This window comes from Tupaia chinensis, unplaced genomic scaffold (assembly GCF_000334495.1).
Source record: "Tupaia chinensis unplaced genomic scaffold, TupChi_1.0 Scaffold000131_1, whole genome shotgun sequence".
Lineage (NCBI taxonomy): Eukaryota > Metazoa > Chordata > Mammalia > Scandentia > Tupaiidae > Tupaia > Tupaia belangeri.
In genome coordinates this window covers 1,053,489-1,063,754 of record NW_006159600.1, presented here as the reverse complement: position 1 = coordinate 1,063,754, position 10,266 = coordinate 1,053,489, and the positions used below count along the sequence as shown (strand labels likewise).

Sequence of the window (10,266 nt, the reverse complement as noted above, 5' to 3'; positions counted from 1 at the left end):
GTAGTCGACCGCGGTGTGCGTCCCGACCCGGTGGTTTAAACTCACGCCAGGGGGCTTGAGCGTGCCCAAGATCCCGAGAGGAGAATGGAGGAGAACAGATTGCAGCGTGGCCATCCCCCCGGGGAGGGGGTGTGTGCGATTTCTCCCTTTCTGTCTCTTTGTCTCTGTCTTTCTGGCAAGTGCATGCTCCCTATAGCAAAAACCTCTCTCAAATTAAAAAAAAAAAAAGAACAAGGAAGCTCGGGCTTCCGTGTAGTGAGAAGAGCTCAGATTTAGGAATGAGAGCCTGAGTGTAAAGCCCAGCCCTGCTACTTACTAGCTGTGTAATCTAGCGAGTTGCTGCCCTGCCCCAGGCCTTTCTCCTCCGTAGGAACAGACGAAAACACCCACACTTTCCAGGGCTTTAGCTTTCCAGGTTTTATAAGACTCAAAGCAGGGACAACAGTGGCAGGATGGTTACAGTTTGAATTCTGGACCTGCTGACTTGAAAATCAGACCAGGTGCGTCTGTGTGTCTGTGTGTGTGCCCAAAATCCCAGGAGGAGAATGGAGGAGGAAGGTTTGCAGGTGGCCACCCCCCTAGAGGGTGATTTCTCACTTTCCCCCTCTGTCTCTTTCAGGCAAGTACATGCACCCTATGGCAAAAACCTTTAAAAAAAATAAAATTTTTAAAAAAAGAATTCAAAGCACAAAGTTGACATTTGTTCAACAAGTTTATTGAGACCTCCTGGAGGTAGAAGACAGACGAGTTCAGTTCTCGCAGTTAGAAGTGCTTTGAGGCAGGAGCCCGAGGGGGGTGGAGTCAAAACCTCAGGACAGCGGCGGGGCAGTGCTAGCCTCCCAGGGGAGATGCGCGGGAACCTCCTGGAAGGCATTTGCCCAGACCCAGCCGCATCCCCTGGGCGCTGGAGCTCACTGCAGGCTGGCCCACTGCAGGGAGGTGTAGACCACCTTACCATCAGCCTGCGGGGAGCAGAGGAGCAGGGTCTTTCTGACGCTGGTTCCGAGACGGCCTGCAGAGACCAGGTCCTGGAGTGGGATGGGGTCCTCGGGGCCCCAGCACTGAGCAATGTAGTGGGCGTGGAACCGGAGCGGGTCACCTAGGGAGGGAGAGAGGCACCGCAGCTGACCCAGGGGGGGCAGAGCTGGCGGGGTGCGGGCTTGCGCCAAAGGGGACATGGGTCGCTCTGGCAATCACTTCAGGTACTTTAAACCGTGGGGCAGGGCAGTGCTGCAGCCCTGGAGGGTAAAGGTCTGCGCGGCTGAGCCCCGCGGGACGTTTCCAGGCTGCATCTGGAGACCTCCCTGGGCATGCTGGGCACACGCGGGCCACGACCCAGGTGGGCTGGGAGTCAAGGTCCTGCTGGAAGTGCTGTCTCTCTTTCTCACTTGTGGAGAACATAATTTATTTTTGAGGAATTTTTGCTACAGGGCATGTGCACTTGCTCAAGAGACAGCGAGAAATCGGCCCCTTGGGGTGACAATGACACGGCAATCCCTTCTCCTCCATTCTCCTCTCGGGATCTTGGGTGTGTGCGTGCACGTGCGTGTATACACACACACACACACACACACACACACACGGCATGAGTTTTTAAGGTTGCCAGTTCCAGGACTTGAACTGTAGTTGACTATATGGGAGTCTAGAGACATAACCAATACGACATCTGCTGGTACTCCATTTTTTTTTAAATTTTTAATACCCTTGGAGGCCCAGACAGCAGGCGGCAGTTAGGGTAGCCCTCCGCACTGCTGCACCTCCGTGGAAAGGTCCTGGGTTCACATCCCAAGGTCTCCCTGTCAGTGCCAGGCAAGAGCATGTACCCACGACATCGCTGCCTGAGGCTGGGGGTACAGTGGGTGGCAGTGCCAAGGCTGTTGGGGTGCTCTCTCTATCTCACTCATAGGAAAAAATAAGGTAAACTTAAAAACAAATTCCTGGGGCCAGCAGTTGGCGTAATGGCTGTGTCGCTGGACTCCCATTTAGTCGACTGTGGTTCGAGTCCCAGACCTGGTGGTTTAAACTCATGCCGGGCGCATGTGCGTGCGTGCCCAAGATCCTGAGAGGAGAATGGAGGAAAAGGGATTGAGGCGTGGCCATCCCCCCTGGGGAGTGATTTCTCGCTTTCTGTCTCTCTACCTCTCTCTTTCTGGCGAGCTCACGCACCCTATAGCAAAAAACCACCTCTCCAAAAAAAAAATCTTTGGCCCCAGCCATTCCACTTCTAGGAATTTTAACAAATATGGTAGCACTAAAATATACTTTTAAAAAAATATTTAATTATTTATTTAATTTTATTCATTCATTCATTTTAATTTGACCAGAGAGAGAGAGAGGGAAGGTGAGAAAGCAAACTACCAGGTCCAGGACTCGAATAATGGTCAGCCATATGGCAGTATCCAGCACCTTAACCACCACGCCACCAGCTGGTCCCCTAAAATACAATTATAAAGATGTCTACTTTGGGGGACCATCAGGTGGTGTGGTGGTTAATGTGCTGGGCACTCCCACATGGCCGACCATGGCTCGAGTCCCAGACCTGGTCGCTTGCTTCCTCACTTTCTCACTCTTTTTCTCTCTCGCTCACTTTCTCTCTGGTCAAATGAAAATAAATGAATTAATAAATAATTCTTAAGAGATGTCTACTTTGATTTCAAAACAACATGTTATATACAATAAATCTATGCCGTTCTTATTTTTCAATTAAAATAAAGATGTTTAGGGCTGGCCTGTAACTGTGACTAAGCACTGCGCTGGCGCCCACATGGCTGACCACTGTTCGAATCCCAGTCCTGGTGGCTCAGAAAACACGCCAGGCATGTGTGCATGGGTGCTCCAAACCCTGATGGGATGAAGAAACGCAGAAAAAAGATCGTGGCGTAACCACGCCCACTGAGGGTGCTGTGGCTCTCTGGGGAGTGCGCGCAGCCTCGGACAGTAATAAAGGAGAGATGCTTACTTGTTATTCTTTGTCACTGCTAACAAACGGACTGGGTAAGCTCAGGGTGTATCCAGGCCATGGCTTCAATGTGTCCCCCAGAAATTCCTGTCTTGAAACTTGGGGAGCCGTTGCAATGGTGTTGAGAGCTGGGGCCCTCCAGAGGCGAGGAGGCATGAGGGTGGCCCCGTGGCTGGACGAACTCATCTTACGACAGAGCCGCGCTCCAGCCCCACTCTGGCCGAGCTGCCCGAGGCCCTGCGCCTCCTCTCCAACTGCACCTGCTGCACATGGCGCCCGAACTGGGGCTCTGCACGGGAGCCAAGGACCTCTACCCTGTAAGTGACCCGGGCTCGGGAGTTACATACTCTGTCGTCAGCAACAATTTTATACGAGAACGATGCATAAGACCTCATGTTACAATATACAAATACTGGGATTCTTAAATGGACCAGCTTGGAAAGGGTCAGTGATGGAAGGCAAGGAAAGGTGCAAGCTGACGTCGTCTTGTTTTGGAAGCTGGTAACTGGGGCCAGCTGGTGGCACAGTGGTTAAGGTGGCTGCACCCTACAAGGCTGACTGTGTGGTTAGTCCCAGACCTGGTGGTTTGAAAAACACGTACAGCAAATGTGCGAGTGTGCCCAAAACCCCGAGGAGGGACTGCAGTGTGGCCATGTCCCTGGGAAGTGATTCCTAACCTCCTTCTCTCACTGTCCACAATAAACACATGTGCCCTATAATAAACTTCAAAGCAGAAAGCGAAGGGCTGGCAGGTGGCATGATGGTCAAGGCGCTGGACTCCCACATGGCCAACCATGGGTCAAGTCCTGGACCTGGCAGCTTGCTTTCTCACTTTCCCTTTCTCTCTGTCACTCTCTGGTCAAATGAAAAAATAATAGTAACAAATGGAATTAAATAAATAAATGTTTAAAAAAGAAAGAAAGAATGCAAACCAGTAAATATGTCTTTATTATGGCTTATGAACCAGGACCATAAAGTCAATCTAAGCCACGGGGTCCTAAAAGGACTCAGAAACACCCACCGAGGAGTGGCTCTGAGAGATTAAGAGACGGACCTAACAGGGCAAGGTAAAGAAGAGATGGAGCGAGGGCCGACAAGATGCTTCTGCACAAGAGCCAGAACAGGTCGTTCGTTTCGTGGGCCCTGCTGCAAATACTCGGCTCAGCCTCTGCAGCACAACAGCAGCAAGAAGTGCTACGTCAACAGGCAGGGCTGCCTTCCAATGAAACTTCAGTTACAAGACCAGCTGATGGCAGGGCCGGCAAGTGGTGTGGTGCTTAAGGTGTTAGACTCCCACATGGCTAACCATGGTTCAAGTCCTGGACCTGGTGGCCTGCTTTCTTGCTTTCCCTCTCGCTCTCTGGTCAAATTAAAAATATAAACAATTTAAAAATAAAGTTAAATAGGGCACCAGCTGGTGGAGTGATGGTTAAGGCACTGGACACTCCCACACGGCATACTGCGGTTCGAGTCCTAGACCTGGTGGCTTGCTTTCTCACTTTCCCTCTCTATCTCTCTCTCTCTCTGTGTCTCTCTATGGTCAAGTTAAAATAAATGAATGAATATATAAAATTAAATAAATAATTTGGGGGGGGGAGTTAAATAAAAAAGAATTCTTAAGAAAAACAGTTGATGGGCTGGACTTGACCTGGGGTGTGGTAGGTCCCAGGATTAGGTGAGTCTGATCAAGAACAGGAATCTGAGCAGGGCACCAAGCAGAAGGTTAAATAACTGGCAAGTTAACCCAAAGGTGAGTATGAGAATCCCGCCTGAGGGGACTGCCACAGCAGGTGTAAGACAAGGCCCAGCTGGGAACTGCCTTCCAGCAAGACCCTACCTGGCCTAGAGCCAGGCGGGGACCCTGAGCCCCGAACGTCCGTGGTACAGTTCTGAATCTCCCAGGTGCTGAGCCTGTTCCTAAATCCCCGTGAGGTTAGACAGACCATGGCTCTCAGGTCTGCGAGGTCCAGTGGACAGTCCTGATGCACACAAAGCTCTGCTTCACCAGACGGTGCTGTCTCCCCACATGCTTTCTCATTTTCTCCCAGAGATTTCTGCTATTGGGCTCATGCGCTCACTAGAGAAACAGAGAGAGAGAGAGAGAGAGCGAGAGAGCGAGAGAGAGAGCGAGAGAGAGCAAGAGAGAGAGCGAGAGAGAGCGCGCAAGAAATCGCTCCCTGGGGGGATGGCACACCACAATCCCATCTCCTCCTTTCTTCTCTCAGGATTTTGGGCACGCACACAGCCATGCCCAGTGTGAGATGCAAACCACCAGGTCCAGGACTCGAACCAGAGCCAACCATGCAGAACCCCAGTGCCATAATCACTATGCCACTTGCTGGCCCTCTCCCCACGGTTTTTTTTTTTTGTTTGTTTGTTTGTTTGTTTGTTTGTTTTTTGAGAGGTTCTTGCTACAAGGCACATGTGCTCATCAGAGAGACAGAAAGCGAGAAATCACCCCCCAGGGGGCTGGCGATTTTGGAGGAAAGAAAGAGTTCATTAAAACTTTGTTTCATAAGACTTTTGTGTTTTTTACCTACTTTGTAATGTACATACAGGGAGATAGGCATAAATATGTAGATATGTATACGAAGTGTTGCCATACATAGAAAACTACAACGTTTAAATATTTTGAGAGGTTTTTGCTATAGGGCATTTGCACTCGCCAGAAAGAGAGAGACAGAGAGACAGAGAGCAAGAAATCACTCCCCAGGGGGGACGGCCACGCTGCAATCCCTTCACTTCCACTCTCCTCTTGGAATCTTAGGCACACACGCAAATGTGCCTGGCATGAGTTGAAGCCACCGGGTCTGGGACTCGAACCTCAGTCGACTACATGGGAGTTCAGTGCCATAGCCATTACACAAACTGCTGGTCCCAAGAGACACACTCTTAAAGGGCGATTTTCTGGGAACCAGTAGATAGTGTAATGGTTATGTCACTGGACTCCCACGTAGTAGACTGTGGTTCGAGCCCTGAACCCAGCAACTTAAAAACTCATGCTGGGCAGGGAACCAGCAGTTAGCGTAATGGCTATGTCGCTGGACTCCCACGTAGTAGACTGTGGTTCGAGCCCTGAACCCAGCAACTTAAAAACTCATGCTGGGCAGGGAACCAGCAGTTAGCGTAATGGCTATGTCGCTGGACTCCCACGTAGTAGACTGTGGTTCGAGCCCTGAACCCAGCAACTTAAAAACTCATGCTGGGCAGGGAACCAGCAGTTAGCGTAATGGCTATGTCGCTGGACTCCCACGTAGTAGACTGTGGTTCGAGCCCTGAACCCAGCAACTTAAAAACTCATGCTGGGCACATGTGCATGTGTGTCCAAAATCCCGAGAGGAGAATGAGAAGGGACTGCAGCATGACCATGCCCCCGGGGAATGATTTCTTGCTTTCTATCTCTGTCTTTTTTGACTCTGACGGGCACACACACCCTATAGCAAAAAAAAAAAAAAAAGGGCAATTTTCTTTTTTTTTTTTTTTTTTGGAGAGGTTTTTGCTATAGGGCATTGCGGCGTGACCATCCCCCCTGGGGGGTGATTTCTCGCTTTCTGTCTCTATGTCTCTCTCTGTCTGTCTGGCGAGCGCACGCGCCCTACAGTGAAAACCTCTCAAAAAAAAAAAAATTTTTTTTTTCCAGAGGGCATGTGCACTTGCCAGAGGGAGAAGAAAACAAGCCCGACGGGAGGTGGTCACACATCTTCTTCTCTTTCTCTTACACCTCCCAGGATTTGGAGCAGGTATGCGCCCACGTGTGCCCGGTGTGTTTCTTCAAGTCACGGGTGCATAGTCAGCCGTGTGGGACGCAGCCGCCTAACCACCACGCCATCGGCTGGCCTTCAAAGATCATTTAGGTGGTTCGTATAGGTCTGTACATGTCCACGCATATACAACTTGCTCGCTCTACCACGCGCCTTCCCTCCCCGTCACGCTTTCATAAACAGAATGTTTTTCCAAGATCCCCAGAGGAGAATGGAGGAGAAAGGGATTGCAGCATCACCATTCTCTTTCTGTCTCTTGAGAGAGAGACTTTTGCTAGAAGGCACGTATGCTCACCAGAGAGACAGAAAGCGAGGAGTCCCCCAGGAGGGGAGATGGCCACACTGCAATCCCTCCTCCTCCATGCTCCTCTCGGGGCATGAGTTTTAAGACACTGGGTCTGGGACTCGAACTGTGATGGACAACACGGGAGTCCAACAACATAACCATTATGCCACTGCTGGTCTCAGCTATGTTTCATTCTTAACATACTATATCCTCAATCATTTTGGCCATTTCACAATGTTGCCACTTCGATATTGGGGAAGACCCTGACATGAGTACCCCCGTGCTGTGTACACACACCCAGCTACTGGTCTCTGGGAAAGCCATGGCAACGGCATGTCCTTTCATGTTTTCCCACCACCCAATCTCTCTAAGTGAATTCTAGGGAAGTATTTAAAAGAAGTTCCTTAAGAGGCCAGCAGGTGGCATGGTGGCTACAGCACTGGAATATCCCACACCGCCAACCTTGGTTCAAGTCCTGGACCCAGTGGCTTGAAAAACCATAGCAGGTGTGTGTACATGCCTGCCCGAGACCCCAGGAGAAGAATGGAGGAAGAATTGCAGCATAGCCAATACCCACCTTGGGGAGGTGACTTCTCACTTTCTCTCACTGTCTCTGTCTCTCTCTCCAGTGAGTGCATCCACCCTATGGCAAAAACCTCCATGGACTCCAAATAAAAGAAGTTCCTTAAACTGCCTTCCAAGTGAGCTTGGGAGCTCTGGCCAAATGTTTCAGTGCTTCCGTGGGCGTCAAGGCAGGGAGAAAATGAGACACCAGGGAAGAAAGCAAAGGTGCAGGGGATGCTGGAAAACAGCACACACTCACCAGGGTAGACCAGGAAGTCGCCCCCGAACTTGCCGGCAGCACTGAGGAAGAAGCCTCGCTCCCACAGGTCTCTGTAGACGCTGTAGCGCAGCTCGTGGGCAGGGCGGCCGGCGTGGGGCCAGTCTTTGGACTGGACGCGCCAGTCCAGGGGCCTAGCCTTGGCAGGTCGAGGCCTGGCGGTGGCCAGCTGAACGAGCAGGGCAGACCTGGGCAGGGGGGCCACGCCGTTGGCAGGCCCTGGCTGGAGAGAGGCGGGGCCTGGGGGAGGCACAGAGAACACGGTTTGCAGAATCCCTAGAACGAGGCCTTCCCCGGGAGGAGCCAAGCCCCAGGTCCTCAACCAAAGTCCCCAGAGCTCCTTAGCCCCTCACCTGCTTCCTCGCGCTCTCCAGAAGGCTGGCCATCACCGGCCTCGCTCTCCAAGGCGGGTGGGCTCCCACCAGCCTCCGAATTCCGCTCGAGCTTCTGCTTCTTGGCAGCCTGTCCCTCGGCAATCTTCTCCAGGAGTTCCTGACGACGGGCCTCACGGGCCTCGGCTGCCAAGGCGCTTTGCTCCTGGAAGCCCTGCTCTTGCTGGCGCTTGAAGGAGGCCAGAGCCTAGGAAAGAACTTTAGCTGGAGCCCAGGGTCCTAGTCCCTACACCACCCGAACGCACTCTCCTACGACCCAACTTCCTGCCCCGGCGACCCCGGCGCCCTTACCAGGTTGTGCTGGCCAGGGTCCGGGCGCGGAGCGCTGACCAGGGTCACAGCACCGATCTCGGCCAGGAGCCGCGCCTCTTCGGGCATCAGCAGCAGCGGCAGGCCCAGGCGCGAGTTCTGGCGGGGCCCGCGGGGCAGGGCACCCACAACGCACTCTCCTACGACCCAACTTCCTGCCCCGGCGACCCCGGCGCCCTTACCAGGTTGTGCTGGCCAGGGTCCGGGCGCGGAGCGCTGACCAGGGTCACAGCACCGATCTCGGCCAGGAGCCGCGCCTCTTCGGGCATCAGCAGCAGCGGCAGGCCCAGGCGCGAGTTCTGGCGGGGCCCGCGGGGCAGGGCACCCACGGTGCGGCCCCCCACTCCCGCCCGGAGCCAGGCCGAATGCCGGGATCCGCCCTCGGAGGGCCCAGGTGCAGGGGCCTGGCCCCGCCCCCTGCACCTCCCCCTGAAAACCAGGCCCCAACCCCTGCCCTCCGGGACCCTCCTCCTGAGCCATGCCCCGCCCCGTGTCTGGCTCGTCCCCTGACAGCCAGGCCCCGCCTCCCGTGCACCGGGCTCCGACCCCTAATCAGCAATGGTTACGCGAGGCCCAGGCCTCGCCCCTGCCCAGCCTCCGGGGCTCCGCTAGGGCCCTCGCACCCCAGGCCAGCATGCCACAGCTGCCTGCTGTACCTCCCATCCCGCCTTCACCCTCAGAGAGAAATCTCCGCAAGAGCGCCTCCTCGCCCCCTTCCAAATGGCCATCTTGGGGCGGCAGGTGGCATGGTGGTTGCGGGTGCTGGACTCCCACAGGTCGACCGTGGTTCGAGTCCTGGACCTGCCGGCTTGCTTTCTCACTCTCGTTCCGTCCCTTTCTGGTCGAATTAAAAAATAAATAAGTGAAGTTAAATATTTTTTTCTTTATTTTAAATAAAGAAATGGTCATCTTGGTGCGTGCCTCTCGAGGAACGGGAATCTCCTTCGGGAGTTCCCGTCAGGGGTTGGGACTCCCCAAGGCCACACCCTTTTCGGGCTACTCGGACATTGGCCCCGCCCCCTTTCGACCCGCCGAGGTTCGAACTTCCGGCCTTCTCGTTCGAGTCAGATCCCTCTGACGAATCCCGCCCTTCCCGAGCGCAGGTGGTTCCGCGTTCGGCGTTCTCGGCTCCGCCCAACCGCAACCCCGCCCCTTCCCTACCGCACAAGGTTCGGCGTTCTGGCCTCGTCGGCCCCAGTCGGCTCCTGTCGAGCTCGCAACCTGCGGCCCCGCCCCCCGACCTCTCGCTCCCAGAGAGGGAGTCCCGCCCCTCCCCCAACCCGCCCTCTGTCCTCCGCTCCGGAGGGCTCACCTCTCGGCGAGCGCTCAGTCTACGAGCTACCTTCCCTTCACAATGGCCACGGTGCTCCAGTAGAACCAGTTAGTCAACTCCCAAATACCAACTGGCGGTCCAGACGGATGCACCCCGTATGTAGCGCGCCACGCGCCGCTTCCTCTCCCTTCCTGTGCAGACTCCACGCGTCAATTTCGTCATCCCGCCACCTCGGCGGAGCGGGAGGCCTGGGATCTGCTTGGCAGGGCCATAGCCCCGCCCCCGCCTGGGCACTCTGTCCCCGCCCACCATGGCGCACCTCCCTCCACCCGGGTCGCTTCGCGATTTGGGAACTCTAGCCCCGCCCCCTAGGCCCATGTTACACCCTGGGTTCCGCCTCTTTCCTATTGCGTCAGGCTGAGGCCCCGCCCCCTCTCCAAAAGGA

At 54.4% G+C, this 10,266-nt stretch overlaps 1 protein-coding gene across 1 annotated transcript; it reads right to left on the bottom strand.

Moving 5' to 3' along the window:
• Positions 1 to 693: 693 nt before the first annotated feature.
• On the bottom strand, positions 694 to 8,891 carry TSEN34 (tRNA splicing endonuclease subunit 34; the record flags this gene model as incomplete). The annotated part of the gene is given in 4 exon segments (XM_014586381.1): positions 694 to 1,099; positions 7,830 to 8,087; positions 8,201 to 8,426; positions 8,731 to 8,891. Coding segments are annotated over 4 exon segments (833 nt in total), but the record flags the coding sequence as incomplete, so codon positions are not given.
• Positions 8,892 to 10,266: the final 1,375 nt, after the last annotated feature.